Here is a 27,852-nt window from a genome sequence, read left to right as displayed (position 1 = left end):
TTTTTTTTTTTAAAATTAAGAAATAAGAGATCTATATGAAAGAATTAATTTTTTAATAATAAATTATATTCTTTTTCAGAAATAATGCGTAATATTTATAGAATCTATAACTATATCTATCTTTACCATTCAAAGGCGTATGAATTTAATAGAGATATCTAGTAAACCCGACAAGCATTAACGTAGGCAGTCACGAGAGTGGATTTACCACGTTTGCACTTGCCTTGGTTGGCTGAGGTCTTGTGTTGACAAAATCCACGTTTAGCGACTGCTCGGGCTCTCTCTCTCTCTCTCCCCCCCAAAATCTCACACTTTTTCACAGGCTCACGTAAACTTACCGTTTTGTGTTCCTACGTCTTTATTATCCCCAAGCTCTCGCAGCAGCAGCAGCACCAGGACCGCTACATACCACTAGCATCAGGTTCGTTCCCATCTCATTTTTCTTTAAGTTACGATATTTAGGGTTAGGGCTAATTTGTTGTTTTCTTTTCTTTTCTTTTTTAAAGATTTTTATTTTTGTATTCGCATCTGTATGGTATTTTTCAATAATTGGTTTGCTCAGTTTTGATTTTCCCCACCAAGACCTAATGATGTTGCATTCCCGTTTGATTCGAATCTGGGTTCGTGTTATTTTATTCTATTTTTTGAATCTGGAGTACCAATTTTTGTGAGGGCGCTGATTTGAAAGAAAAACAGGGTTTTGATGCTCTTGGGAAAAAAATAAAAGTGCAGAACGAATAAAAAGATATGCTTGCTAGTTGGAGTTGAGCAGGAGATGGGTGGCATGACGCAGGAGACGGCCGGTGCCGTGCAGGAGACTGAAGTGGCCGACGAGGCAGGTTCTATTGGAGATTTGGCTGATGTAACTGAGAAGACGGGGTTGGCGGATGTTGCTGATGCAGCCAATGATGTGCCTTACGTGGTGGTGGAAAAGGGTGAGTCTCACTTGGCAGTCGTGATGGAGGTTGCAGAGAAGGATGATGCAGCTGAGTTGGCGGAGGATAAGGATGTGGCTGACTTGGTTGAAATGACAGAGGTCGTAGAGAAAGAGGATGTGCCATATTTGGCAGAAACGTCAGAGGCTGCAGTGAAAGAGGATGTGGTTGCTTTGGTGGAAACCACGGAAATGACGGGGGCCACGGAGGATGACATGTCTGATTTGGCGGGAATGACAGAGGCTGCAAAGAAAGAGGAAGTGACTGACTTGGTGGAAACACACAAGGTTGTAGAGGAGGATGATGTGGCTCACTTGGCAGCAATGCCGGAGGTTGCTGAGAAGGAGGACGTGGCTGACTTGGTGGAGATGACAAAGATTGCAGAGGAGGATGGGGCTGACATAGTGGAGATGAGGGAGGCTGCAGAGACAGGGGGTGGGACTGACTTGGAAGAAGTGACGGGGGAGACGAATTTGGATGGTCAAGTAGCAGAGAATGTGGATTTATCAGGCCCAGCAGCTGTGGAAATGGATCTAACTGGCCCATTGGTTGAGGAGATGAAATTGGCAGAGGTTGCTGAGGATGATGGACCTAGGGAGGCTGCAAAGATTGTGGGTGGGGCTGACTTGGCAGAAGCAATGGAAGAGACAAATTTGGATGGTCGAGTAGCAGAGAATGTGGATTTGTCAGGCCCGTTAGTTGGGGAAACGGATTTTATGGGCCCGTTGGTTGAGGATACAGATTTGACAGGTCCAGTGGCTGAGGTGGCGGATTTGGCAGTTCTAGTGGATGAGGAGATGGCTATGGCAGGCACAGTTGTGGATATGGATTTTGGTGGCCATGTAGATGGGATGAAAGAAGCAGTAGACGAAGCAAATGCGACTGAAGTGGAAGATGAGATTGTGGAGGCAGGGGAGGACTTGTCAGAGAAGGCCATGGAAGCAGAGGATTCGGAAGCAGTAGAGGTGGTAGAAAGGGCAGAGGAGACCTCGGAGGCTGGGGAGGAAATGGATGTGATGGAGGAGATAGAGATGGTGGAAGCAAGTGGGGTTAGTAGTGGAGGGAAGAGAAAGCGTGGCAAGAATTCTCGGGCCATGGCTAGAGTCCCAGCAAGGAAGAAGATGGAAGAGGATGTTTGTTTCATTTGCTTTGATGGGGGCGATCTGGTGCTTTGTGATCGCAGGTCTGATTACCATTGGCATTTTTCTTTGTGATATTTTTCATACCAGTATTTTGCTTCCTCACCAAGGTTTGTAACTAATTCAGTGAAATTGGTATTTTGGGAATTATCAGGGGATGCCCTAAGGCGTACCATCCTTCTTGTGTTAATCGTGATGAGGCATTCTTTCAGACTAAGGGTCGATGGAATTGTGGTATGTTGCTGTTTTGGCCTTTGATTCTCTTTTTTTACTTTGAATTTGTGTTGTTAAGGTTTTGGTAAGTGATGGTGTACATCTGATGTGACCTCTAAAGCACTGAACTCTAGACTCAGATGAACCTTAGCTGCAACTCTAGAACCTTGATGGTAATAATAGCATTGTTTGTTCTTCTACTATAGGCATTATTATCTGTACTTGCAGTTTAGTTTTTGCACTTTATATGATCTTTATGTTCTTTTTGCCAATCATCATATTATTGAGAACATGAGAAACTACCCATCTTTAGTACTCATCTGGGTTCGAATGCGTGCTATTCTTTGCAAAAGGCTGATGTACACAACAGCCAGTGGTGGACTGGTGTGATGGACTCATTGGACAAGAAGTTCCGTCGATAATCCTCGACCAACACACTGTTTTACGTTTTGCAAAGCTCGTCATGTTGGTTATTTTCGCATGAAGTATAGGCTATGTTCGCTTAATAAAAAATTTCAAAATTTTTTCAGCTTCTATCCAAACATCTTTCAATCTAGAAAAAATAAAATTCTACTTCAACATTTCATCCAATCATTTGCCTAGATTTTAGCAAAAAAGCCGAAAAGTAAAAAACACAAACCAAAGCAATTTTACAAAAAAAAAAAAAAGTTCAAATTTTCTTATCTACTTCACAAAATTCAATTTAAAATACAGCTAAAAAGAACACTAAAGAATTCTCTTTAACATTCTCAAAACTTCTCTTAACCAAACATACCCAATGACCCATAGTTGTTTCTGGTGACAACTAGGGTCTTTGACTACCTGAACCGTAATGAACGAAGGTTACTACTTACAGATGTTGTCACTTATGCTGTTCAGCTAATTACAGGATTGAGGTGGTAATGGGGAACATCACTGGCAGCCCCTTTTGAAGACTTGTAGGCAGTGAGGAAAACCTGGTTCGAATGCTCAAGCTTTAGTTTGGGATATTTCATATGATGGAGAGCTCTCTTGGGACCTTGCCGAGCTAATCTAAGTTGAATCGTGTCTTAATTTGTTGTTTATCTAGGTTAGGTTGCTTCTCATTCAGTTTCAATTCATTTTGACTGAAGTAGGGGTAACTTACTAATTTTATACTTGCGGGAATGGGATGTATGGTGTTTGTTTTTTTTTTGGACATACAGGTTTGAGTTTCAACATATGAGACTTTGAAAACTTTAGAAGCCCTTATTATTATTATTATTTTTTTATAACAGAAGCCCTTATTAATAAGCCTTGTATTCTCACATACAAATCAAACCTTTGCTGTCATTTCACCAAGTCAGGCAATCGATACCATGCCAGTAATTCCTTTTTTTTTTTTTTTATAAGTAATAAGAAACTTTATTCCCAAGAATAGGCAAAGTCCAAGTACACAGGACGTATACAATACCATGCCAGTAATTCTTGTGGTTACATTTCTTTATCCATTGCCTAACCCTGACTCAATAGATTCATAGCATCATGTGTAAATGTTGATCTATATATTTTCAATAGATTCACGTTGCTGCGGTTAGGAAAATGATTCCTCATTGTGTTTTGTGGTGCCTTTTGATGAAGAGGAATGAGACCGGGAGAGTTCCTTGATGAGCTGAAAAGATTCTTCTTCAACACTCTTTTTTCTTGGGCTTCGGTCATTGATTGTAATGGGGATAGTTTTCACAATTTGCTTGTATCCATTTCTAGTTCCTGGATGATGCTAGGTGTAATCCATGTATACTTGGGCTATGCATCTTTCCAATAAATAAAACTCTATTCTTACTTATAAAAAAAAAAAAAAATGAGGCTATCATATGACCTTTAGTTTTCATGATCTGTTTTTGTTAAGTTACTGTTTTTTTTTATATGTTAGTTTTGTTAAGTTTCAAGTACCTACTGAAATTCCCAACTTTTAACCTGATCTAATTGAAGCATTATTATGTTAATGGATTTTAGGTTGGCACCTGTGTAGCAACTGTGAGAAGAATGCCTACTATATGTGTTATACTTGTACATTTTCCTTGTGCAAGGCATGCATCAATGATGCAGTTATCTTATGTGTGAGAAGAAACAAGGGCTTCTGTGCAACATGCATGAAAACGGTCATGTTGATCGAACACAATTTACAAGGAAACAAGGATATGGTATGTGTTTTATGCCTTTTTTTTCTCTGCTATTTTTTTTTTCTGTCTGTTTTTCTTATTTTGTTTTTTGTTATGTTTTTCTTTTCTGTTCTTTGCATGTGCTTTTCCTTGGACGTGTCATTCTCCTTGTTAGTGATGTGAATGATGAACAATGTAGATGTAGTTTAAATTATATGTGACATGGTTGGGTTTGAAGTGTATTTAAAGGCCTCAAAATTTATCCATATTTTTAATGTGGTGCACATGGAATGAAAGAAATGGCCGATGTTTTGAAAATAGGGAACGCTCTCCGGATAGTTTTAGGGCCTTTTTCTATCACACTTTGTTGCTTTGGGCTTCTTCTATTGTATTGAATGGGAGGAATTTTAATGACTTTTACGCTACTTCCCATAGCGCGTAGTTTGTAATTAGGTTTTTTCTTGTACACTTCCCGTGTACTTAGGCATTGCCTTTTTACGTGGATTAATATAACTTCTTACTTATAAAAAAAAAAAATAGTTCAATTGTTGAGCCTTTGCTTTTCCACCAACTTTCTTCTATTCAATAAAATCTTATTTTATCTATAAAAAAATGAGACCTTGCTTGTCCTTGGATGGATCATTCTTTGCTGTTGCTATTTGTGCATTCACCTCGGGTAGTGCTGCTCTAGCTGCACTACATGTGTAATACTTTTTGGAGCAGTGCATAATTCGATTCTTAACTCTGTAATACTCAGGTTATTCTACCTTTTATATGAAAGTTCAGACCGGTTCTCTTTCTAGAATTTTTGACTTTTTGTTCTTCAACTTCTCCCTGAGTGGGTTCTTTCTTTTGTATGTTTCTTATATACTTGGTTTGTGCTACTTTGTACTTTCAAAATTGACTTATAGAAAGAAGGGTTCATTTGTTTGAGTCTCCAATGCTCAAACATCAGTAAAGACTACTACTTATTGTATGAAAAATTACACCTTACATCTTTAAAGTACTAGGGGTTTTACACTTTGCACCCTAAACTACCAAACAGACACATTGCACTTTGAAACTACTAAAAACTGACACTTTGCAACTTCTATCAGGATCTTAATTTTTTCTTTTCTTCATCACAAACTCGGGTGAAAAGGGTCAGCTTTTGGTAGTATGAAGTTGCAATGTATTGGCTTTGATAGTGTGGGGTGCAAAGTGCAGAACCCTTGGTAGTTTGAGGGTACAAAGTGTATTTATCCCTTATTGACATGTATAAGTCTATGTTGACATTAAATAAGCATGGAGATCATTTTTCTGTTTTTTAAGGATTTGTTTCATGAGATTATCCTCATTTCCCCCACTTAATTTTTTTTTTGATAGGTAAACGATTATATTATATTAATGAGAATAGGCTTAGCCCAGGTACACAGGGGGTATACAAGAGTTAAACCTATCTAAGAAGAAGGGAGGGATCCCCCGCATAATTACAATCATTTTTGTGAAACATACAGTTAAATGTAGTCTTACCCCTCCCACCGGCCTGCTCTTTATATCTGCATAGTGTGTGCTTTTGTTCCTTTTGCGTTTATTCCACTATGTATTGGCATGGGCTTCGCCTATTTCGTTCGTTTGAAATAAAATTGTCTTTCTTGCTTATCAAAAAAAGACTTTTCTATGCTTATGCAGGGTCAAGTAGATTTTGATGACAAAAGTAGTTGGGAGTATCTTTTCAAGGATTACTGGATAGATTTGAAAGAGAGGCTGTCTCTGACTTTAGAAGAACTCAATCAAGCTAAAAATCCATCAAAAGAATCTGATGCATTTGCTGCTAGACAGGAATCTCCTGATGAACTTTATGACGCTAATAATGATGAGGGGTCAGATTCAGACAGTTCTCCTGGTAATACAGAAAAAAGTAGCACTAAAAGGAGGGCCAAGAAACGGTTGAAGCCCCGATCCAAGGAAACTGATTCACCAGCCTTGCTAGAGCAACTGGTGCTGAAGGTCCTTCGACGGATGAAAATGCTGAATGGGGATCAAAAGAACTCTTGGACTTTGTTATGCACATGAAAAAAGGTGACAGATCTATTTTGTCTCAGTTTGATGTGCAGGCTCTCTTGCTAGAGTACATAAAGAGAAACAAACTCCGAGATCCCCGGCGCAAAAGTCAAATAATTTGTGATTCAAGGCTTCAGAGTCTGTTTGGGAAACCACGTGTGGGGCATTTTGAAATGTTAAAGCTTCTTGAATCCCACTTTCTTATAAAAGAGGATTCTCAGGCCGATGAGCTTCAAGGAAGTGTTGTTGATACTGAAGGTAGTCAGGTGGAGAATGTTGGGATCTCTGATGCCTTTGTAAAGACCGGTAGAGATAAGAAACGTAAAACTCGTAAGAAGGGTGATGAGAGGGGACCCCAATCAAATCTTGACGACTATGCAGCCATTGATATTCACAACATTAATTTAATTTACTTGAGACGTAATTTAGTGGAAGAACTAATTGAAGATACGGAAATGTTACATGACAAAGTTGTTGGTTCTTTTGTGAGAATAAGGATTTCTGGTAGTGGTCAAAAGCAAGATTTGTATAGGCTGGTCCAAGTTGTAGGTAATTATTTCGTTAAATTTTCTTGCACCTTATTGATCCGAGTGTATGGGGAATAAGTCTCGCAAGATCATAAAGTTTCTTAATGGTTTTGTGACAGGTACATGCAAAGCTGCTGAGCCCTATAAAGTTGGTAAAAAGATGACAGATATCTTGCTAGAAATATTAAATTTAAACAAGATAGAGATCGTTTCAATTGATATAATCTCAAATCAAGAGTTCACTGAGGTGATTCAAGTCATTCAACATAGAACATTTCGTACTTGTTATTTGCTAATGCAATTATTGTTATTGTCATAGTTGTCAATTATGTCCAAATTTGTAGCACTTACACTTTGGTTGAAGATTTATGCACACTTGTTTTATGTTGGCTTTTAGTTTTTATATCTAAAGGATCTATTCATTTCTTCTTTTCATCTCTAGGATGAATGCAAGCGTCTGCGCCAAAGCATAAAGTGTGGACTTATTAACCGGCTGACTGTGGTGATTATATGCCCCATCTCCAATTTTATGTTTTATCATCTAAACTATCGATTTGCTGACAAAAATGGTTGTTCATAGGGAGATATTCAGGAGAAAGCAATGGCACTTCAAGAGGTCAGGGTCAAAGATGTAAGATTCTTGTCAATTGTCCTTGCCGTTCATTTTTTCTGCTTGTATGTCTATGCTCAATATTATAGAACTGTTAGTAGATTTTCTATAAATGTTAGTTGTATTGCAAGAAACGTTTTAGAAAAACATTAACTGGTAATATGTTTTTGAGAGGGTAGATTCAAAAAGATCTCATCCTGCACACCTTGCTATGAGAGCTGATGATATCATTAGGTCCTAAGATCATTGGCGAAACTGTCTATCCAACAGTACTCATGTATGGATCAAAGTAACCTATCCGAGATGATACAACAGGTAGGAGGTGTAACCTTGGTTGCAGATATTTTTCAAATAGGCAAAGGTTGTGGCTGGGTGGAGTCTTCTGTCCCAAACCTTCCTCATCACCATCCTAGGTTTGCATTGGTGAAATGAGAATTAAGGCCTAGTGACGTTCCTTTGCGAAACTCTATTATGTTTGATATTATAGAACAGAAAAAAGTTTTGCAAAGACCTCCTGATGTTTTCCCATTTAAGTTCCTAATCCTACATGATTTTTCCTTCAGTAACTTTGCCTCTTGAGAGATAATTATACTCAAAACTCTATTCACACTCAAAACTCTATTCATTGTTTGAGTTGCTTCTTGTAGGAGTTTACGAGATTGCTACATCCCCACGTTTATATTTCTTCATATTTGATGTTGTTTAATTGCATGGATAGTAGATAGCATCTGATATACTCTCTCTCTCTCTCTCTCTCTCTGATGGGTTATGTTCTCTGTCCTAATCCAGTGGCTGGAAACAGAGATAGTGCGCCTCAGTCATCTTCGTGATCGAGCTAGTGAAAAAGGGCGTAGGAAGGAATATCCTTTACTCTTCAAGACCTTTTTGTTTTCTTTCTGTCTTTGGTTATGTAGGGTTGCTTTTATTAGGTTTTTTCAGTTTCCAACATGCAGGAAAGTGTGGCTTGAGTATAGTTATTGCTGCCTTTTGTTTCTATTTCCTTTATTTTTTTGACTGGTAAACAAGAAACTTATTGAGGAGAATGATGGGCATTACCCATGTACACAGATCATATACAAGAGGGACACCTAGGCATGATTAACTATTTCATTTATTTTTTTTAAAAAGTCCTGTGGGCTTAGTTTTTATATTTTTTGTTTTTTTTTTCAAAGCAATAAAATTTTATGCTACTGATCCAAAGAAAAGTTGGAGAGGGAGGATGATTTAGATATTCAGAGTTTTATTTTAAAAGAATGCTAGATGAGCCGAATATCTCGGCTGGCTACATGGATTCTCTCCTCTTTGATTGCATAAGTAAAGTCAGTATTGTTGTGTTGTTGCTCTGTTACATTCTTTGTAATTTTTTATACATTAGGTTTTGGTAGATGAACAGATGCATGGTGTGGACCATTGTGAAGGTCTTATATGTCATTTCACATGAGCGCTCATTTCATTTTCCTCGTACCGTGTGTAACTTTCATTTTTTTTAAATAGCTTTTTTCATATCGTTCCAGTTATTCCCTTTAGTTTCATTCTGTTGCTATCTACAAAAAATGTTCCATTCTGTTGCTTTTCTACTATTATAAAGCGGAATTTTTTTTCTTCGGAAGAACCTTGTCAAGTCATGGAATGGCGGGCCTGTGCCAGGGTTTTGGGGCTTTGATCATGCAAAATTTACAGTGGATGTGCGAACCTTGTGTAGTTATATAATTTTCTTATCAAACCTTCTTTGTTGAACCAAATTTATTTGTTCACTGGCTTGAATAAAGGCAAATCTTGAGCCGCAATTTTGATAGTCATTTATATAGTCAGTAAATTCAATCAGTAGCACATAAGGAACTTGGTTAGAGGTTAGTGGGAAGGCTTACGATGAGTTGTTAGCATTTGAGTCTGACCCATTTTTAAGTAATTTGTTTTGGCAGAGTGATTGCTCATGAAAAAGTGGTTTGTAATAAATCTACAGCATTTTCGTTGTGTTGTATCACAGAGTAGTCTACAAATAATCCTTGACTTGCTTTCACGCTCAGAGAATGTGTAGAGAAATTGCAACTCCTCAAGACACCTGAGGAGCGCCAGCGTAGACTGGATGAATTTCCAGAAATACATGTTGACCCAAACATGGATCCAAGTTATGAATCAGAAGAAGATGAAGGTGAAAGATACGATAAGAGACAAGGTCCATTTCAGCTCGAAGTTTGTCTTTTTGTTTCATTTTTATTTATCAATTACTGAGTGACTTTCTTTCTAGTGCATGCAGAAACTTACATAAGACCAAGAGGTACTGGCTTTGGCCGGAGGGCAAGTGAATCAGTTTCTCCGCAGACAGGAGGTCCTGCTTTTAGTGATTCCTGGGGTGGGACTAGGAACTATTCTGACACGAGTAGAGAATTAAGCAGGAATATGTCTAGTAAAGGGTTTTCTTATAAAGGAGATGATACTACTGGTGCTGGTGACATAGTGAATGAACGGAATCAAGGAAGAGACAGAGAAATACAGCAAGCAAGCAGTTGGGAGAAGCAAAGAGGTGCTGAAACTTCAGGAATTGGTGCTTTTACAATCCAATCGGTGGCAAAGTCTGAAACAAATCCTGCTGTCTCAGAAATTTCAGCAGTATCTCACACTACCTTGGTGGCTCAATCTGCTGCCACAATCAATGAAGCAGAAAAAATGTGGCATTATCAGGATCCATCTGGAAAGGTCCAGGGACCATTTTCCATGGTTCAGTTGCGTAAATGGAACAACACTGGATATTTTCCTGCTAATCTGCAGATTTGGAGAGCCAGTGAAAAGCAGAATGATTCTCTACTTTTGACTGATGCATTGGCTGGAAAGTTTCAGAAAGACCTCCTGTTAGGGGATAACAGTTTTCCAAAGGCTCAAATGGTGCAAAATTTGGATATATCATCCTCATATTCTGGGATACCTCATGGAGCGCCCTTACAGCAAGGCATGGAAGGTCAAGTTGGTGAAAGATCAAACTGTGATGAGAATCGTGGAGCTCTGAATTCACATACTAGTGCAGGTTCTTCTGGCCAATCTATAGGAGGAAGTTGGAGGACTCAAAATGAAATCAGTCCTGCAGGCAAGCATGCAATGTCGGTTCAGGTCCCTAATATTTCTTCGGATGGGTGGGTTCCCAACTCCCAAAAGGATTCATCAAACCTTCCTTCACCTACTCCACTCCAAACTACCACAGAGATGACAAAGGGGCATCCTTTTGAAAGTAAGCGGATGCAAAATTCTGTTCAGACAGCTGGTTCCATTAGGGAAGCCAATTCATTCTCAGGTGGTAATGGGATGCAATCTCCTGCTGCAGTTATCCTAGAGAGGGCTGTTCAAGGTGCAGAAAATACTGGTGCAAGTTCAAATCCCGTGGTGGTTCCTGTACCCAAGCCAGATAATAGTATGCTACTAGGCTCTTTAAATGCCCTTTTAATGCATGCTCAATCGACGGTGCCGCAGTCTGCTTTGGCTGATGCTTCAATGAGTCCAGCATAAATATGAAGAATACTGGCACTAATTTCCCAAATTTGAATCAGTCTGTGGCTAATCCTACTCCTATTGAATCTCAAGGATGGGGGTCTAGTTTAGTTCCGAAACCTGATATGACTTCTTCAAGCCAATTCCCTGGGAGTAAATCCCAAGCCTGGGAAAGCGCTCCATCCCAGAAGGTGGAACCAATTAATCCTGCTACTACGTCTGTGCAACCACTTGCTCAAGGAAACTGGGGCGATGCTCCATCTGTCCATAATTCTGCCTCATCATTCAGTACAGGAAATCCAATGGGGACTTACCCCACTGCAGGCTATTCGGGCTTGCCTCCAGCTAATCCTTGGAGACATCCGGTTCCGGGTAATCAATCAAACATTCAGCCTCCGGCTCCAGCCACCCTAACTTGGGGCATAGGTGTTGCAGAGAACCAAACTGCCGGGACAAGACCAGGGCCAGAGAATCAAAATACTGGTTGGGGTCCAGTGCCAGGAAATCACAACATGGGCTGGGGAGGACCTGTTCCAGCAAATGTGAACTTAAATTGGGGTGCTTCCGGTCAGGGACCAGCACCTGGAAATGGAACTGCAGGATGGGTTGCACCTGGAACTGCGGTTCCCAGTTGGGTCTCTGCCAGTCAAGGGCTACCAATGGGAAATGCAAATCCTGGTTGGGTTGCTCCTGGTCAAGGGCCAGCACCTCCTGGAAATGCAAATCCTGGGTGGGCTGGACCCACCGGGAATCCGGGCAACAATGGAGACATGATAACAAACCAAAATGTTAGAGGTTCTCATGGTGGAGACTCTGGTTATGGTGGTGGTAAATCTTGGAACAGACAGTCCTCATTTGGTGGAGGGGGAGGGGGTTCTAGGCCTCCTTTCAAGGGGCAAAGGGTGTGCAAGTTCCATGAGAGTGGGCATTGCAAGAAAGGAGCTTCTTGCGATTATCTGCATACTTGAGTCTCTAAATTTTGACATTTTGTCATTAGAGCAGTCAATACTGTACAGTAATTTTTCATAAAAGAGGTTTTGACCTTGTATAAGCTTTTTGTTGTGTTCTATATATAGAATTAGTGCAGGATAGAATGTCACTGGATTCTGCATCAGTCATCTTGGTTATAGATGCTTTCCTTTCTTTCAGTTTGTGAGGTGCTATTTCTGATTCAGTCCTTGTAAAATACTAGGGAATATTGTATTGTGGTGCTTCAAGATGTCTTTTCCGATCCAATGGAGGATGGATGCTTCTAGGGAGCCATATTATTTTGACAACCAAACTCGACCAAATTTATAGAATTAATTTTTAATTTTTTTTTTCAAATTTTTTTATTTTCTGAAATGAAAACTGTCCAAATGGTATGCTAGCTATCATTTTCCAATCTCACTTATAGCGGAGGAATACAGACACAAATTACTTAAGGTTGCATCTCAACCCAAACCATAAAACCTTATTATCTATCGACTAGTTATTTACGGCAAAAATATGATAGGTCTATTCTGTGTGGTTTTATTACCCCTCGTGCATGCCGTGGTATATCAGACCAATAACTATATAACTGTCTCCCTCCCAACATTACCAAATGATCAGCAACTTGGTTCACCTTGTGGAACATATGGTCGCTTGAGATAGACAAATCTCGTTTGACCTTTATGATCTTATCCCACAGCTCCCCAAGAAACCATAAACGACAACCTTGTCCTTGCAAGTTGCATCCATCGTACCACAACTAGAGAATCTAATTCCACCTCCACCTCGATGAGCTAAAACTGACATTCTCATTACCAATCAAAATGTAACTTGCATTTTATAAAAAACTTGTGTAGACGTATCAGTTTTTTTCATTTAACCAGTAATTTGCATGTCCAATCATGTAACTTCTTAAATATTTCAGTTTCAGTTCGCAACACACTCCTAGAGACCATCATGCTAATTAGATTTGCAGGTGCCGCTCCAATCAACAGATGCATCTCCTCCACCATAAACGCAGCCATAGAATCTCCTTTGAATCTCATGCTTGTCTTTTCTATCCTGTCCAATGTTCTTCTTGCCCTTTTTCTCTTCTGTATTGTATAAGAATTGCAGGATGCCAATAGATTCACTGAATACCTCACTGCCCAAATACAACTTAAGTCTTCAGCCAAGTGGGTGTGGCCCATTGCGCACTTTTGAAAAATCCTTTACTGAGAGCCTGTGCACTTTTGAAAAATCCTTTAGAAGGAGTCGAGATTTTGTTCCCAAATATCCAATGCCCAATAAGCTATACAATATATATTTCCTTTGCATGGCTAAATAGAATCCAATTCTTCAAAATTATACATTCTCGAGAATTGTTGCAGACATAAAAAGACTACACCAAAGTAAACTTACAAACTGACTTAATTTTATGAGATCTGTTAGATCTACTTTATCATATTCTCAACGCATCATCTAAATTTTTACATCAGTTTATGTATTTATTTTTTATATAATTTAAATATTTTTTCTTTATTCATTATAAATATTTCTTAGATCTTTCGATTTTTTCATTAATTGTTCTCTCATATATTAATACGATTGCAATGTCTTTTTCCTATCAAACGAAAAAAATAGCCCAAATAGAAAAGTTAAAAAAAAAACAAAAGATGAAAAACATTATTCATCTTATATTTTATGAAATTTCTTCATTTTTTAGGTTTTATAAAATTTTTATCATGAGTATTTTTCTTTTTATTAGAATACAATATTCTAATAATATTACAATTTGATAATGTTTTATAAATGAAATCGTAAATGCAATGATTATAAAGAAAGGAGAAATACTTTAATTATAAAAAAATTATACAAAAATAAACATACGAACTGATATGACTTAATACAATACGTTATATTATAAAATTACTTTTATTATAAAATAGATCTAACGGATCACATGAAGTCACGTTAATTTATAAGTTTATTTTTATGTATTCTCTTTATGTATGTAACATTTCTCTAAAAAAAGAGGGGATAAAGAAAATAAGTAATAATTATTTATTTATTTATTTTTGCACTCAAATGAAGAGTAATATAAGACCTCTACAGCATAGAGGACAGTATAATAAGATTTAAAAAATAATTTTTAAAATTAAAATTTTATATATCAAATTTTACAATTTCAACGTGTGACTTAAAAATAAAATAATTCTATCTTAAATATTTAGAGATACTGAGCGTTTCTGTATTTTGAGTAATGCTAAAGAAAAATTATTGTAGCAGTACATACTTTGCACTCACTACATGACTGCTTTCAGTTCTCTACTTTTTTATTTTAGATTTAAGAGATGTGTGATCTAGATGATACTAGATCATGTGTACAAAATAATTATTCCCAACAATGCTTCTATCTATATTTATTCATTTTATAAATTAAGGGTAATTGTGGGGCTATGGCGGTAATTTGACAAACCCACGGTTAGCGATTGCTCGCTCGATCGGGCTCTGCCCCAAAACCTCACACTTTTTCACGTAAACTTACCGTTTTGTGTTCGTGCGTCTTTATTTACCCTCCCCGCTCTCGAAGAAGCAGCAGCAGCAGCAGCTGCGTTAAGAAGGACCGCTACATCAGGTTCGTTCCCCTCATCTCCTAATTCTTTCAGGTTCATTATTTAGGGTTAGGGCTAATTTGTTGTTTTCTTTTATTTTTTAAATATTTTTGTTTATGTATTCGCATTTGTATGGTTTTTTTTTTTTTCAATAATTGGTTTCCTCGGTTTTGATTCACCCCCCCCCCCCCCCCGGCCGGCAAAAAAAGCCCAAATGATGTTGCATTCCCGTGTGATTTCGAATCTGGGTTCGTGTTATTCTATTCTATTTGTTGAATCTGGAGGTAACAATTTTTTGTGGGGACGCTAATTTGAAAGAAAAACAGGGTTTTTGATGCTGTTGGGAAAAGAATAAAAGTGCAGAACGGATAGAAAGATATGCTTGCCAGTTGGAGTTGAGCAGGAGATGGGTGACATGACTCAGGGGACAGCTGGTGCCGTGCAGGAGACGGAAGTGGCCGAGGAGGCAGGTTCCATTGGACACTTAGCTGATGAAACCGAGAAGACGGGCTTGGCAGATGTGGTTGATGCAGCCAATGATGTGCCTTACGTGGTGGAGGAAAAGGGTGATTCTCACTTGGCGGTCATGATGGAGGTTGCAGAGAAGGATGATGCAGCTGACTTGGTGGAGGGGAAGGATGTGCCTGACTCGGTGAAAATGACGGAGGTTGTAGAGAAGGAGGATGTTTCAGATTTGGCAGAAACGTCAGATGCTGCAGAGAAAGAGGATGTGGCCGAATTGGTTGAAACAGAGGAGGACTGTGTGTTCGATTTGGCAGAAACGACAGAGGCTGCAGAGAAAGATGATGTGACTGAGTTGGTGGAATTACCGAAGATTGCGGCAGAGGACAATGTGGCTCACTTGGTGGAAGTTTCAGAGGTTGCTGAGAAGGAAGACATGGCTGACTTGGTGAAGATGAAAAAGCTTGCACGGGAGGATGGGGCTGACTTGGCAAAGGTTGTAGAGGAAGATGAGCCTCCTTTGGTGGAGACGAGGGAGGCTGTAGAGATTGAGGGTGGGACCAACTTGGTAGAAGTGAGAGAGGAGACGAATTTTGATGGCCGAGTAGCTGAGAATGTGGATTTGTCAGGCCCAGTAACTGAAGAAATGGATTTTACAGGCCCATTGGTTAAGGAGATGGAATTGAGAGAGGTTGCAGAGGAGGATTGGCCTGATTTGGTGGAAATAAGGGAGGCAGCAGTGACAAAGGGTGGGGATGATTTGCCAGAACCGATGGAGGATACAAATTTGGATGATCGAGTAGCAGAGAATGTGGATTTTTCAGGCCCAGTGCCTGAGGAAACAGATTTTACAGACCCATTGGCTGAGGAGACGGATGGGGCTGATTTGGGAAAGGTTGTAGAGGAGGATGAGCCTCACTTGGCGGAGACGAGGGAGGCTGCAGAGATGGAGGGTGGGGCTGACTTGGTAGAAGTGACAGAGGAGACGAATTTTGATGGTCAAGTGGCAGAGAATGTGGATTTGTCAGGCCCAGTAACTGAAGAAAGGGATTTTAGAGGCCCATTGGTTGAGGAGATGGAATTGAGAGAGGTTGCAGAGGGGGATGGGCCTGACTTGGTGGAAACAAGGGAGGCAGTAGAGACGGAGGGTGGGGCTGACTTGCCAGAATCGATGGAGGATACAAATTTGGATGATCAAGTAGCAGAGAATGTGGATTTTTCATGCCCAGTGCCTGAGGAAACGAACTTAACAGACCCATTGGCTGAGGAGACGGATTTGACAGGTCCAGTGGCTAAGATGACGGATTTGACAGGTCCAGTGGCTAAGATGATGGATTTGGCAGCTCCAGTGGCTGAGGAGATGGTTTTGGCTGGCTTAGTGGTGGATACAGATTTTGGTGGCGATGTAGATGGAATGAAAGAAGTTGTAGATGTAGCAAATGCAGCTGAATTGGAAGATGAGATTGTGGAGGCAGGGGAGGACTTGGCAGAGAAAGAGAAGGCAATGGAAGCAGAGGATTCAGAAGCGGTAGAGGTGGCACAAATGGAAGAGGAAATCACAGAGGGTGTGGATGAAATGGATGTGACAGAGGAGATAGAGGTGGTGGAAGCGAGTGGGGGTAGTGGTGGAGGGAAGAGAAAGCGTGGCAGGAATTCTCGGGCCCCTGTGAGAGTCCTAGCAAGGAAGAAGATTGAAGAGGATGTTTGTTTCATTTGCTTTGATGGGGGTGATCTGGTGCTTTGTGATCGCAGGTGTGATTACTATTATCATTTTCTTTGTGAGGTTTTTCATGCCAGTATTTTGCTTCTTCATCGAAGTTTGTTAATAATTCAATTAAATTTGTCTTTTCAAAATTATTAGGGGATGCCCTAAGGCGTACCATCCTTCTTGTGTTAATCGCGACGAGGCGTTCTTTCGAGCTAAGGGTCGATGGAATTGCGGTATGTTGCTGTTTTTGGCCTTTGATTCTCTCTCTCTCTCTCTCTCTCTCTCTTACTTTGAGTTGGTGCTGTTAAGGTTTTGGTAATTGATGGTGTACATCTGATGTGACCTTTAAAGCAATGAACTCTAGACTCAGATGAACCTTAGCTGTAACTGTAGAACTTTGATGATAAAAATAGTATTGTTTGTTTTATGCTATAGACATTATTCTTTGTTCTTGCAGTCTAGTTTATGCACTTCATCTGATCTTTATGTTCTTTTTTCCCAGCATCATACGGAAATTGAGAACATTAAAACCTACCCATCTTTAGTACTCTTCCTGGTTTGGATGTACGTTATTCTTTCTTTTTCTTTTTCAAATGGTTGATGTACACAAGAGCCAGGAGTGGACTGGGGAGATGGACTAGAAGTTCAATCTACAATCATTAACCAACACACTGTTTTAAGTTTTGCAAGCTTGTCATCTTGGTTATTTGCCTGTGAATTATTCCTCTTTCTTGTGATAACTTGGGTTGTTAATTTCTTGATTGTGTGAAGGTCATTTTTGGCTACTAGAAAATTTGGATTTCATCAGCTATGCTAAGTTTGAAGGTGTGGAAAGAGTTAAGGACTGCAGAAGGGGGAAAAAAAAAAAACTGAGGCCCATGAGTCTGATTTTTTGGCTTGTGGGAATGGGCTGTACCTGAGGCCCATGCGTCTTATTTTTTGTTTTTACTTTCTAGTCTAGCAAAAGTATTGGGAGCTGCCTATATTAATGTTTTATGAGGATTTTTTGGGTAATCAGTCTGTCAGATAGAATGAGTTGGATAAAATTCTAGCAGCATATTTCTTAGTGTTACAAGGGTGTGATGTGCCTTCTCCTTCGTTAGTGTGATTACAACCAAGCTGGGGTTTCTAAAAAACCTAAATGTGATTGCTTGGAAAGCTGGGGGTGGCTTCCTAGGCCTTATCTTTTATTTTCTCGTTTATTTCACTTCGGCTTTATCTTGGATAGGCTAAACACTCCCGAAGTCTGTAAACATGAACCCCATACAAGGAACCATCAAGAACCTAGCAAGAAACCTAATCTCTTACTGAGTTTTTGATAAATGTGCATCTAATTTAGTACATTTCATGGGTGGATCCTCACGTCGGATAATTTGAGAAAACGTGGTCTTATCATAGTAGATTGGTGCTTCTTGTGCAAGAGTGATGGGGAATCAGTGGATCATCTTATGTTACATTGTGAGGTGTTAAGGTGTTTATGGAATGAGATCCTTAACAGGACAGGGTTGGCTTGGGCTATGCCTAGAACAGTTAGAGATATTATGGGGTGTTGGTCAGGAATTAGGGGGAATTCACGTATAGCTGCCGTGTGGAGGATGATTCCTCATTGCATTATGTGGTGCTTGTGGCTAGAGAGGAATAAGAGGTGCTTTGAAGACATGGAGTGTTCTTTGGAGGAGCTGAAGCGATTCTTTTACAATACTTTATTTTCTTTGGCTTCGGCCATTACTTGTAAGACGGATAATTTTCATGACCTGCTTGTATCTCTCACTAGTACCTAGATGTAATTAGGCTTCATGATCTGATTGTATACTCCTAGGGTACTCTGTTTCTATTTTTATTTCAATAAAATTTCCTTTTACCTATAAAAAAAAAATTTAGTACACTAAGTTTTATTAGTCCTCTTTCTTTCCATTGAAATTCTACAGTAGAATTTTGTGTTTGTATCTTTACGGTACGTTTAGTTATTCCGTTTCCTTTGGTCTAGGATTTTGTATGTAAATCCCTCTTTTGAATGAAGCACTTTATGAAATTACCACCAAAGACATGGGTGGAACAAGGGTTTTCTACGTGTGTGTTGGTGTGTTGTGTTTGGGGGGGGGGGGGGGGGGGGGGGGGGGGGGGGGGGGGGGGGGGGGGGGGGGGACTCAGTAAGCAAGCATATAGATATGTAGACTTTCTATATACGTACGTGTGCGTATCTGCAAACAAAAAACTAATTAGTCTTAAATTCAAGGTGGGGGATGGGGCAAAGATCTATTTTTGGCTTGACATTTGGTGTGGGAATTCACCTCGTAAGGATGTTTACCCTAAGCTTTTTAGGATTGCTAGAGATAAAGGGGCTGCAGTACTTTTCTAACAATTTGATTCACTGGACTGTGGAATTCACTAGAGATGTACAGGATTTTTTTGATAAGTGAAGTTTCTGATTTATTTGGAAGATTATATGAGATGAAGCTTGATCAGAACAGGGAGGATAGTCTTCAGTGGGTGCATATAGTTAATTCCAGATTTTCAGCAAGTTCTTTTTACAAGGTGTTAACCTGTCATGGGGTCAAAGCTTTTCCCTAGAAGAGTATTTGGAGAGCCAAGGTGCCTAGTAAGGTTGCTTTCTTGTGTTGGCTGGTGTCTCTTGGGAAAATTTTAACCACAGACAACTTGAGGAAGAGAGGCTTACCGGTGGTTGATTGGTGTTTTATGTGTAAGAAGGATGGTAAATCTATTGATCATCTTTTTCTTCATTGTGAGGCGGCGACTTCTTTGTGGAATGATAGTTTTGCAAGGGTTGGCATTTTTTGGGTGATGCCTATGCGTGTGGTAGATTTCTTTGCATGCTGGCAAGGTATTGTGGGGAGAAGTAACAGCACTGCAGTGTTGAAGATGATCCCTTTGTGCTTGCTTTGGTGTTTATGGTTGGAGGGAATGGGAGGTGCTTTGAAAATTGTGAACGTTCTTTAGGGGAACTTAAGGGAGTTTTTCCTTAGTACTTTTAAGTTTTTGGGTAAAGAATCTTGTAAGGAATGGGAATGATTGTAATGTTTTGCTTTAGTTGTATTCTGTTTTAGCTTGAGCATTAGCATTGGTATATGCATATGCATATGCATATGCAAAATCACCTCTTTTGCATATCCATTTTGCCATTCAAGCAAAACTTCCACATTGGTTTATGCATATTTGAGACAAAATTATTTTATTATTATTATTATTATTAATTTTTTTCTAAAATCAATTTTTTTATATACATATTTTGCAATTAGCATCCACTATATACATTTGACATTAATAATACAAATGCAATAATAAAAAATATAATTTTTTTATATATTATATTAAAAATATAATAAAATGAAAAAAAAAATATTATAATAATAAAATGAATGTGCAGGTGAAAGTTTGTTGTCTTGTTGAAGGAGGGAAAAGAGGAAAGGATTGTGAGAGAGAGAGTGGGAGGAGAGATAAATAATGATTAAAATATGTTTTGTGGAGTGAATAGTAGCTCTTCAAATTTAGATAAATACTGTTCATAGCTAGCTAAATATATGGATATGCATAAGCCAATGTAGATGAATTTAGGCTCATATTATGCAAATATGACTATGCATATGCATATGCATAGACCAATGTGGATGCTCTAGGTGTTCTCATTTGTATTCATCTTGTGTACTTGGGCTATACCTATTTACTTGGAATAAAATTTCTCTTATTAATTATCAAAAAATTCTTGTGGTTGCATTTCTTTTTCCATTGGCTAACTCCAACTCAATATATTCATAGCATCATGTGTAAATGTTGATCTTTATATTTTCAAGAATCATGAGACTATCATATGACCTTTAGTTTTCGTTATCTGTTTTTGTTAAGTTACTATTTTTTATAAGTTATGTTTAGTTACTATTACCTGTTGGATTCCAAACTGTTAACTCTATCTAATTAAAGCATTACTATGTTATGGATTTTAGGTTGGCACCTGTGTAGCAACTGTGAGAAGAATGCCTACTATATGTGTTATACGTGTACATTTTCCTTGTGTAAGGCATGCATCAGAGATGCAGTTATCTTATGTGTGAGAAGAAACAAGGGCTTCTGTGCACCATGTATGAAAACGGTCATGTTAATCGAACACAATCTGCAAGGAAACCAGGATATGGTATGTGTTTTATGCTTTTTTTTTAGTCGGCTATCTTTTTTATCAGTATTTTCCTTTTTTTTTTTTTTTTCTTTTTGGTTCTTTGCTTGTGCTTTTCCTTGGATGGATCATTCTCCTTGTTAGTGTTGTGAATGATGTTGTGAATAATGAACAATGTAGATGCAGTTTAAATTATGTATGTGAAATGGTTGGGAACTGAAGTGTATTAAAAGGCCTCATAATTTATCCATCTTTATGGTTCAATTATTGTGCATTCTTTTTTATTCCATTTTCTCTTTATTAATTGGAGACCTTGCTAGGTCTGTCGATTAAATGTGAATGCTGTTGTGTATTGCTACTAATTCTGCATTCACTTCGGGTAGTGTTGCTCTAGCTGCACTGCATGTGTGTAACTTTTTGGGTTAGTGCATAAGCTGACCATTAAAGCATTGTAAGCTGTAAAATTGAATGGTACGTCGAGTCCATTGATCTGAAGTTTGGCCTTTTGCAGTAGCCAAGGTATGGATTCTTTATCCGATAACTGGAAGGAATAAATGGTTTGGGACTGAGGGTCCCATCTCTTCTTAAGAAACAAGGGATGTTTCTTTGCAAGCTTGACTGCTCTTCTCCTAGGAAAGTGACTGAAAGCTAGGGGTGGCATATGTTGATGAAAAGATAAGTCACATATAATGGTTTTCTTTTGGCTGCGAAAGACCAAGGAATGCCCTTCATAGATAGTGATTTGATTCAATTAGGGGGGAGAATGGGTTAGATGAAAAAATATCGTTAGAGGTAGTGGAAAATGATATGATAGAGATGATGCAGGGAATGATTTTAGAGGTGAATAGCGGATGAAAGATCTTAGGTTGAATGGACTGATGCCTAGGAATCTCTAGGCTCATTCTCAAGTGTTAGTCTGTCCTGAATGGATATTGTCCCATCCTTCGCACATTCATGAAAAAATGCTATAATGAGTTTCCCAGCTAAAATTAATACCGTCAGTTACAAAAAGTTTTATTTTACTGTCGTTTTTGCCCTCATTTCCCCCCATTAATTACTAAGCTTTTTGTGAAATATGCCATTGCATGTAGGCTTACCCCACCCAGCCTGCTGTTTTTATCTGCTTAGTGTGTGTTTTGGTTCTTTTATGTTTATATGCAATACCCTGGGATTATTTTTTTTCTTGGAAAAGTGGTGAATGGAATCCCACATTGTTTGTGAGGGAGAAGCTCAAACCCGTAATAATGAATTCCAAGGTATTCCAAATGTAACCTTGACTAGTCCTATTGACGTATGGGCCTAGATGTGGCTTGGGCCTTCCTTGGGTTGCTACATTATTCCAATATGTATTGGCTATTAGCATTCTGATTCTCTCTTTACTCCCTTGTTTATGTTGATGCAGGGTCAAGTAGATTTTGATGACAAAAGTAGTTGGGAGTATCTTTTCAAGGAATACTATATCGATTTAAAAGAGAAGCTGTCCCTGACTTTAGAAGAACTCAATCAAGCTAAAAATCCGTGGAAAGAGTCTGATGGATTTGCTGGTAAACAGGAATCTCCTGATGAACTTTATGACGCTAATAATGATGAGGGGTCAGATTCAGACAGTTCCTCTGGTAATGTAGAAATAAGTAGCTCTAAAAGGAGGGCCAAGAAAAGGTTGAAGCCCCGATCCAAGGAAACTGATTCACCAGCTCCAGCAAGAGCAGCTCGTGCTGAAGGTCCTTCCGCAGATGGAAATGCTGAATGGGCATCAAAAGACCTCTTGGCATTTGTTATGCACATGAAAAATGGTGACAGATCTGTTTTGTCTCAGTTTGATGTGCAGGCTCTCTTGCTAGAGTACATAAAGAGAAACAAACTTCGAGATCCTCGCCGTAAAAGTCAAATAATTTGTGATTCAAGGCTTCAGAGTCTGTTTGGGAAACCACGTGTGGGGCATTTTGAAATGTTAAAGCTTCTTGAATCCCATTTTCTTATAAAAGAGGATTCTCAGGCTGATGATGTTCAAGGAAGTGTAGTTGATACTGAATCTAGTCAGTTGGAGAATGCTGGGATCTCTGATGCCCTTGTAAAGACTGGTAGAGATAAGAAACGTAAAACTCGTAAGAAGGGTGATGAGAGAGGACCTCAATCAAATCTTGACGACTATGCAGCCATTGATATTCACAACATTAATCTAATTTTCTTAAGACGTAATTTAGTGGAGGAACTTATAGAAGATATGGAAATGTTACATGACAAAGTTGTTGGTTCTTTTGTGAGAATAAGGATTTCTGGTAGTGGTCAAAAGCAAGATTTGTATAGGCTGGTCCAAGTTGTAGGTAAGTATTTAGATAAATTTTGTTGTGCCTTGTTGATCTGAGTGTATTGGGAATAAGTCTTGCAAGATCATAAAGTTTCTTAATGGTTTTGTGACAGGTACATGCAAAGCTGCTGAGCCCTATAAAGTTGGTAAAAAGATGACAGATATCTTGCTAGAAATATTAAATTTAAACAAGACAGAGATCGTATCAATTGATATAATCTCAAATCAAGAGTTCACCGAGGTGATTCAAGTCGTATCAATTGATATAACATTTGGGTTGAAGATTTCTGCCCACTTGTTTTGTGGATTCATTTAAATATCTATTCATTTCTTCTTTTCGTCTCTAGGATGAATGCAAGCGACTACGACAAAGCATAAAGTGTGGACTTATCAACCGGCTGACTGTGGTGATTATTATGCCCTACCTATCTGCAACGTTGTTTTTTTTTTTTTTTTAAACATTAAGCATCTAAACTGTCCATTTACTGAGAAATATGGTCGTTTGTAGGGAGATATTCAGGAGAAAGCAATGGTACTTCAGGAGGTCAGGGTCAAAGATGTAAGATTCTTTCTTTCAATTGTCATTGCTATTGATTTTTGCTGCGTGTATGTCTATGCTCTATATTTTAGAACTATGAATAGGTTTTTTGAATATGTTTGTTGTATTGACAGATGGGAGAAATAATCTGCAAGAAACATTTTAGAAAAACATTAATTGGTAATTTGTTTTTAGAGGATAGGTTGAAAAAGATCTCATCCTCCACATCTTGATATGAGAGGAGATGATGTTCTTTGATCCTAAGATCATTCGCGGAACTTGTCTAGTCATGTTTGGATCAAATTAACCTATCCAGGACTGATACTACTGGTAGGAGATGTATACTAGGTTGCAGATATCCTTCAAATAGGAGAAGGCTGTGGCTGGTTGGAATTTGCTGTCCCAAGCCCCGTCACCATCCTAGGTTTGTATTGGCAAAGTCAGAATTAAGTCTTAGTGATGTTTTGCAAAACTCTCGCACGTTGGAGATTATAGAACATAAAAAGTTATTCAAAGATTTCCTGACACCTTCCCATCTAACTTCCTAATTCATCAACAAGATTTTTACTTTAAAATTTTAATTTTAACTCTTGAGAGATAATTATACTTAAGCTCTATTCATTGTGCGAGCTGCTTCTAGTGTGAATTGAATAGATTTCTTGTACTTTCCCACATAATATGTCTTCATGTTTGGTTTCGTTTTATTGCATGGAATATTAGATAGCATCTTGTGCCCCACCTCGTTTTTTTTCTTTTTTTTTCTCCCTGTCTGATGCATTATGCTCTCTGTTCTAATACAGTGGCTGGAAGCAGAGATAGTGCGACTTAGTCATCTCCGTGATCGAGCAAGTGAAAAAGGGCGTAGGAAGGAATATCCTTTACTCTTCAAGACTTTTTTTTTATCCTGTTATTGTATATGCAGTTGGGTCGCTTTTATCTGGTTTTTTCAGTTTCTAACAGGCAGGGAAGTGTGGCTTGAGGGTTATGGTTATTGTTGCTTTTTGTTAGTTTCTATTTCCACAATTTTTTTATCAGAAAAAAGAAGAATTTATTTCACTATCTGCCTCGTTTGGATAGTGAGATGAGATGAAATGATCTATGAATGGTAGTGAAATGGATTAAGTTAAGGTATTTATAGGGTTTTGGGAAAGGAGAGAAAAAATTAATAAAAATATTATAAAGTTAAAATCTTGTTAGAGTAGAATTTTTTAATATAATTTTTGTTTTAGGATTTGAAAAAGTTGAATTATTTTTTGTGTTTTATTTGGAAGTTTGAGAAAGTTGTAATGATTAGATAATGATTAAATGAAAAAGTTGAATATTTGAAATTGTAACGTGCTTGTGTTTGTGGTGTTTGAATATTGAGATGAAATGAGATTAGATAAGAGTATCTTGCTATCCAAACCAGGCCTTAAGTTGAACCAAATTTACGTGCGCTCTAGTTTGAATTAAGGCAAATCTTGAGCCACAATTTTGAAAATACAGAGTTAGTCTACAAGAAATCCTTGACTCCTTTTACGCTCAGAGAATGCGTAGAGAAGTTGCAAATTCTGAAGACACCTGAGGAGCGCCAGCGTAGACTGGATGAATTTCCAGAAATACACGCTGACCCAAACATGGATCCTAGTTATGAATCGGAAGAAGATGAAGGTGAAAGATACGATAAGAGACAAGGTCCATTTCAGCTCTAAGTTTTTCTTCTTTTTGTTTCATTTTTATTTATCAATTACTGAGTGACTTTGTTTCTAGTGCATGCAGAAACTTACATAAGACCAAGAGGTACTGGCTTTGGCCGGAGGGCAAGTGAATCAGTTTCTCCGCAAACAGGAGGTTCCGCTTTTAGTGATTCCTGGGGTGGGACTAGGAACTATTCTGACGCGAGTAGAGAATTAAGCAGGAATATATCTAGTAAAGGGTTCTCTTATAAAGGAGATGATGATACTAGTGCTAGAGACATAGTGAATGAACGGAATCAAGGAAGAGACACAGAAACACAGCAAGCAAGAAGTTGGGAGAAGCAAAGAAGCGCTGAAACTTCAGGACATGGCACTTTTACAGTCCACTCTGTGACAAAGTCTGAAACAAATCTTGCTGTGTCAGAAATTGCAGTAGCATCTCACTCTACTGCAGTGGCTCAATCTGCTGCCACAATCAATGAAACAGAAAAAATGTGGCATTATCAGGATCCATCCGGAAAAGTCCAGGGACCATTTTCCATGGTGCAGTTGCGTAAATGGAACAACACTGGATATTTTCCTGCTAATCTGAAGATTTGGAGAACCAGTGAAAAACAAAATGATTCTCTACTTTTGACTGATGCATTGGCTGGAAAGTTCCAGAAAGACCTACCATTAGTGGATCACAGTTTTCCAAAGGCTCAAGTGGTGCAGAATTCAAATATATCATCCTCATATTCTGGGAAACCTCATGGAACACCCTTACAACAAGGTCTGGAAGGTCAAGTTGGTGAAAGATCAAAATTTGATGAGAATCGTGGAGCTCTGAATCAACATTCTAGTACCGGAGGTTCTTCAGGCCAATCTGTAGGAGGGAGTTGGAGATCTCAAAATGAAATCAGTCCTGCAGGCAAGCATGCTATGTCGGTTGAGGTCCCAAATATTTCTTCGGATGGGTGGGGTCCCAACCCCCAAAAGGATTCATCGAACCTTCCTTCACCTACTCCACTACAAATTACCACGGAGGTGACAAAGGGGCAGTCTTTTGAAAATAAGCGGTTGCAAAATTCTCTGCAGTCATCTGTTTCCATTAGGGAAGCCAGTCCATTCTCAGGTGGTAATGTGACGCAACCTCGTGCTGCCGTTATCCTAGAGAGTGCTGTTCGAGGTGCTGAAAATACTGGTGCAAGTTCAAATCCTGCAGTGGTTCCCGTACCCAAGCCAGATAATAGTATGCTACTAGGCTCTTTAAACGCCCTTTTAATGCATGCTCAATCGACGGTGCCACAATCTGTTTTGGCTGATGCTTCAATGAGTCCCAACGTAAATATGAAGAATAATGGCACTAATTTCCAAAATTTTAATCAGTCTGTGGCTAATCCTACTCCTATTGAATCTCAAGGATGGGGGTCTAGTTTAGTTCCGAAACCTGATATGACTTCTTCAAGCCCATTACCTGGGAGTGAATCCCAAGCCTGGGGAAGCGCTCCATCCCAGAAGGTGGAACCAATTAATCCTGCTACTCCGCCTGTGCAACCACTTGCTCAAGGAAACTGGGGTGATGCTCCATCTGTCCATAATTCTGCTTCATCATTCAGTACAGGAAATCCAATGGGGACTTACCCCACTGCAGGCTATTCGGGCCTGCCTCCAGCTAATCCTTGGAGACATCCAGTTCCAGGCAATCGATCAGACATTCAGCCTCCGGCTCCAGCCACCCTAACTTGGGGCATAGGTGTTGGAGAGAACCAAACTTCCGGGACAAGACCAGGGCCAGAGAATCAAAATACTGGTTGGGGTCCAGTGCCAGGAAATCACAACATGGGCTGGGGAGGACCTGTTCCAGCAAATGCGAACCTAAATTGGGGTACTTCCGGTCAGGGACCAGCACCTGGAAACGGAACTGCAGGATGGGTTGCACCTGGAACGGTTCCCAGTTGGGTCTCTGCCAGTCAAGGGCTACCAATGGGAAACGGAAATCCCGGTTGGGTTGCTCCTGGTCAAGGGCCAGCACCTACTGGAAATGCAAATCCTGGGTGGGCTGCACCCACCGGGAATCCGGGCAACAATGGAGACATGCTAGCAAACCAAAATGTTAGAGGTTCTCATGGTGGAGACTCTGGTTATGGTGGTGGTAAGTCTTGGAACAGACAGTCCTCATTTGGTGGAGGGGGAGGGGGTTCTAGGCCTCCTTTCAAGGGGCAAAGAGTGTGCAAGTTCCATGAGAGTGGGCATTGCAAGAAAGGAGCTTCTTGCGATTATCTGCACACTTGAGTCTCAGGATTTTGTATGAGTAGAGCAGTTAATTACTGTACAGTAATTTTTCATGAAAAAAAGGTTTTCGGCCTTGTATAAGCTTTTTGTTTCGATTTATATTATATAGAATTAGTGCATTTTAGAA

The 27,852-nt window shown here is 39.2% G+C and overlaps 2 protein-coding genes across 2 annotated transcripts; both read left to right on the top strand.

Annotated features, from left to right (window-relative positions):
• The first annotated feature begins 199 nt into the window (after positions 1-199).
• Positions 200-27,852, top strand: LOC121241224 (zinc finger CCCH domain-containing protein 19-like). Its single transcript, XM_041138909.1, is given in 13 exon segments — positions 200-422; positions 697-2,118; positions 2,229-2,308; positions 4,262-4,449; positions 6,079-6,372; positions 6,375-6,999; positions 7,097-7,224; positions 7,420-7,479; positions 7,558-7,608; positions 8,377-8,447; positions 9,609-9,763; positions 9,845-10,600; positions 26,251-27,852. Coding segments are annotated over 12 exon segments (5,226 nt in total). The 5' UTR covers positions 200-422; positions 697-775; the 3' UTR covers positions 27,726-27,852.
• Positions 11,063-12,303, top strand: LOC121241225 (zinc finger CCCH domain-containing protein 19-like). The gene has a single exon (XM_041138910.1). The coding sequence runs from the start codon at positions 11,088-11,090 to the stop codon at positions 12,033-12,035; it is 948 nt and encodes a 315-aa protein (XP_040994844.1). The 5' UTR covers positions 11,063-11,087; the 3' UTR covers positions 12,036-12,303.

The sequence above is a fragment of the Juglans microcarpa x Juglans regia genome, chromosome 7S, assembly GCF_004785595.1.
Source record: "Juglans microcarpa x Juglans regia isolate MS1-56 chromosome 7S, Jm3101_v1.0, whole genome shotgun sequence".
Classification (NCBI taxonomy): domain Eukaryota; kingdom Viridiplantae; phylum Streptophyta; class Magnoliopsida; order Fagales; family Juglandaceae; genus Juglans; species Juglans microcarpa x Juglans regia.
The sequence above is the reverse complement of the archived record's forward strand: the minus strand, read 5'-3'. Positions and strand labels throughout refer to the sequence as shown.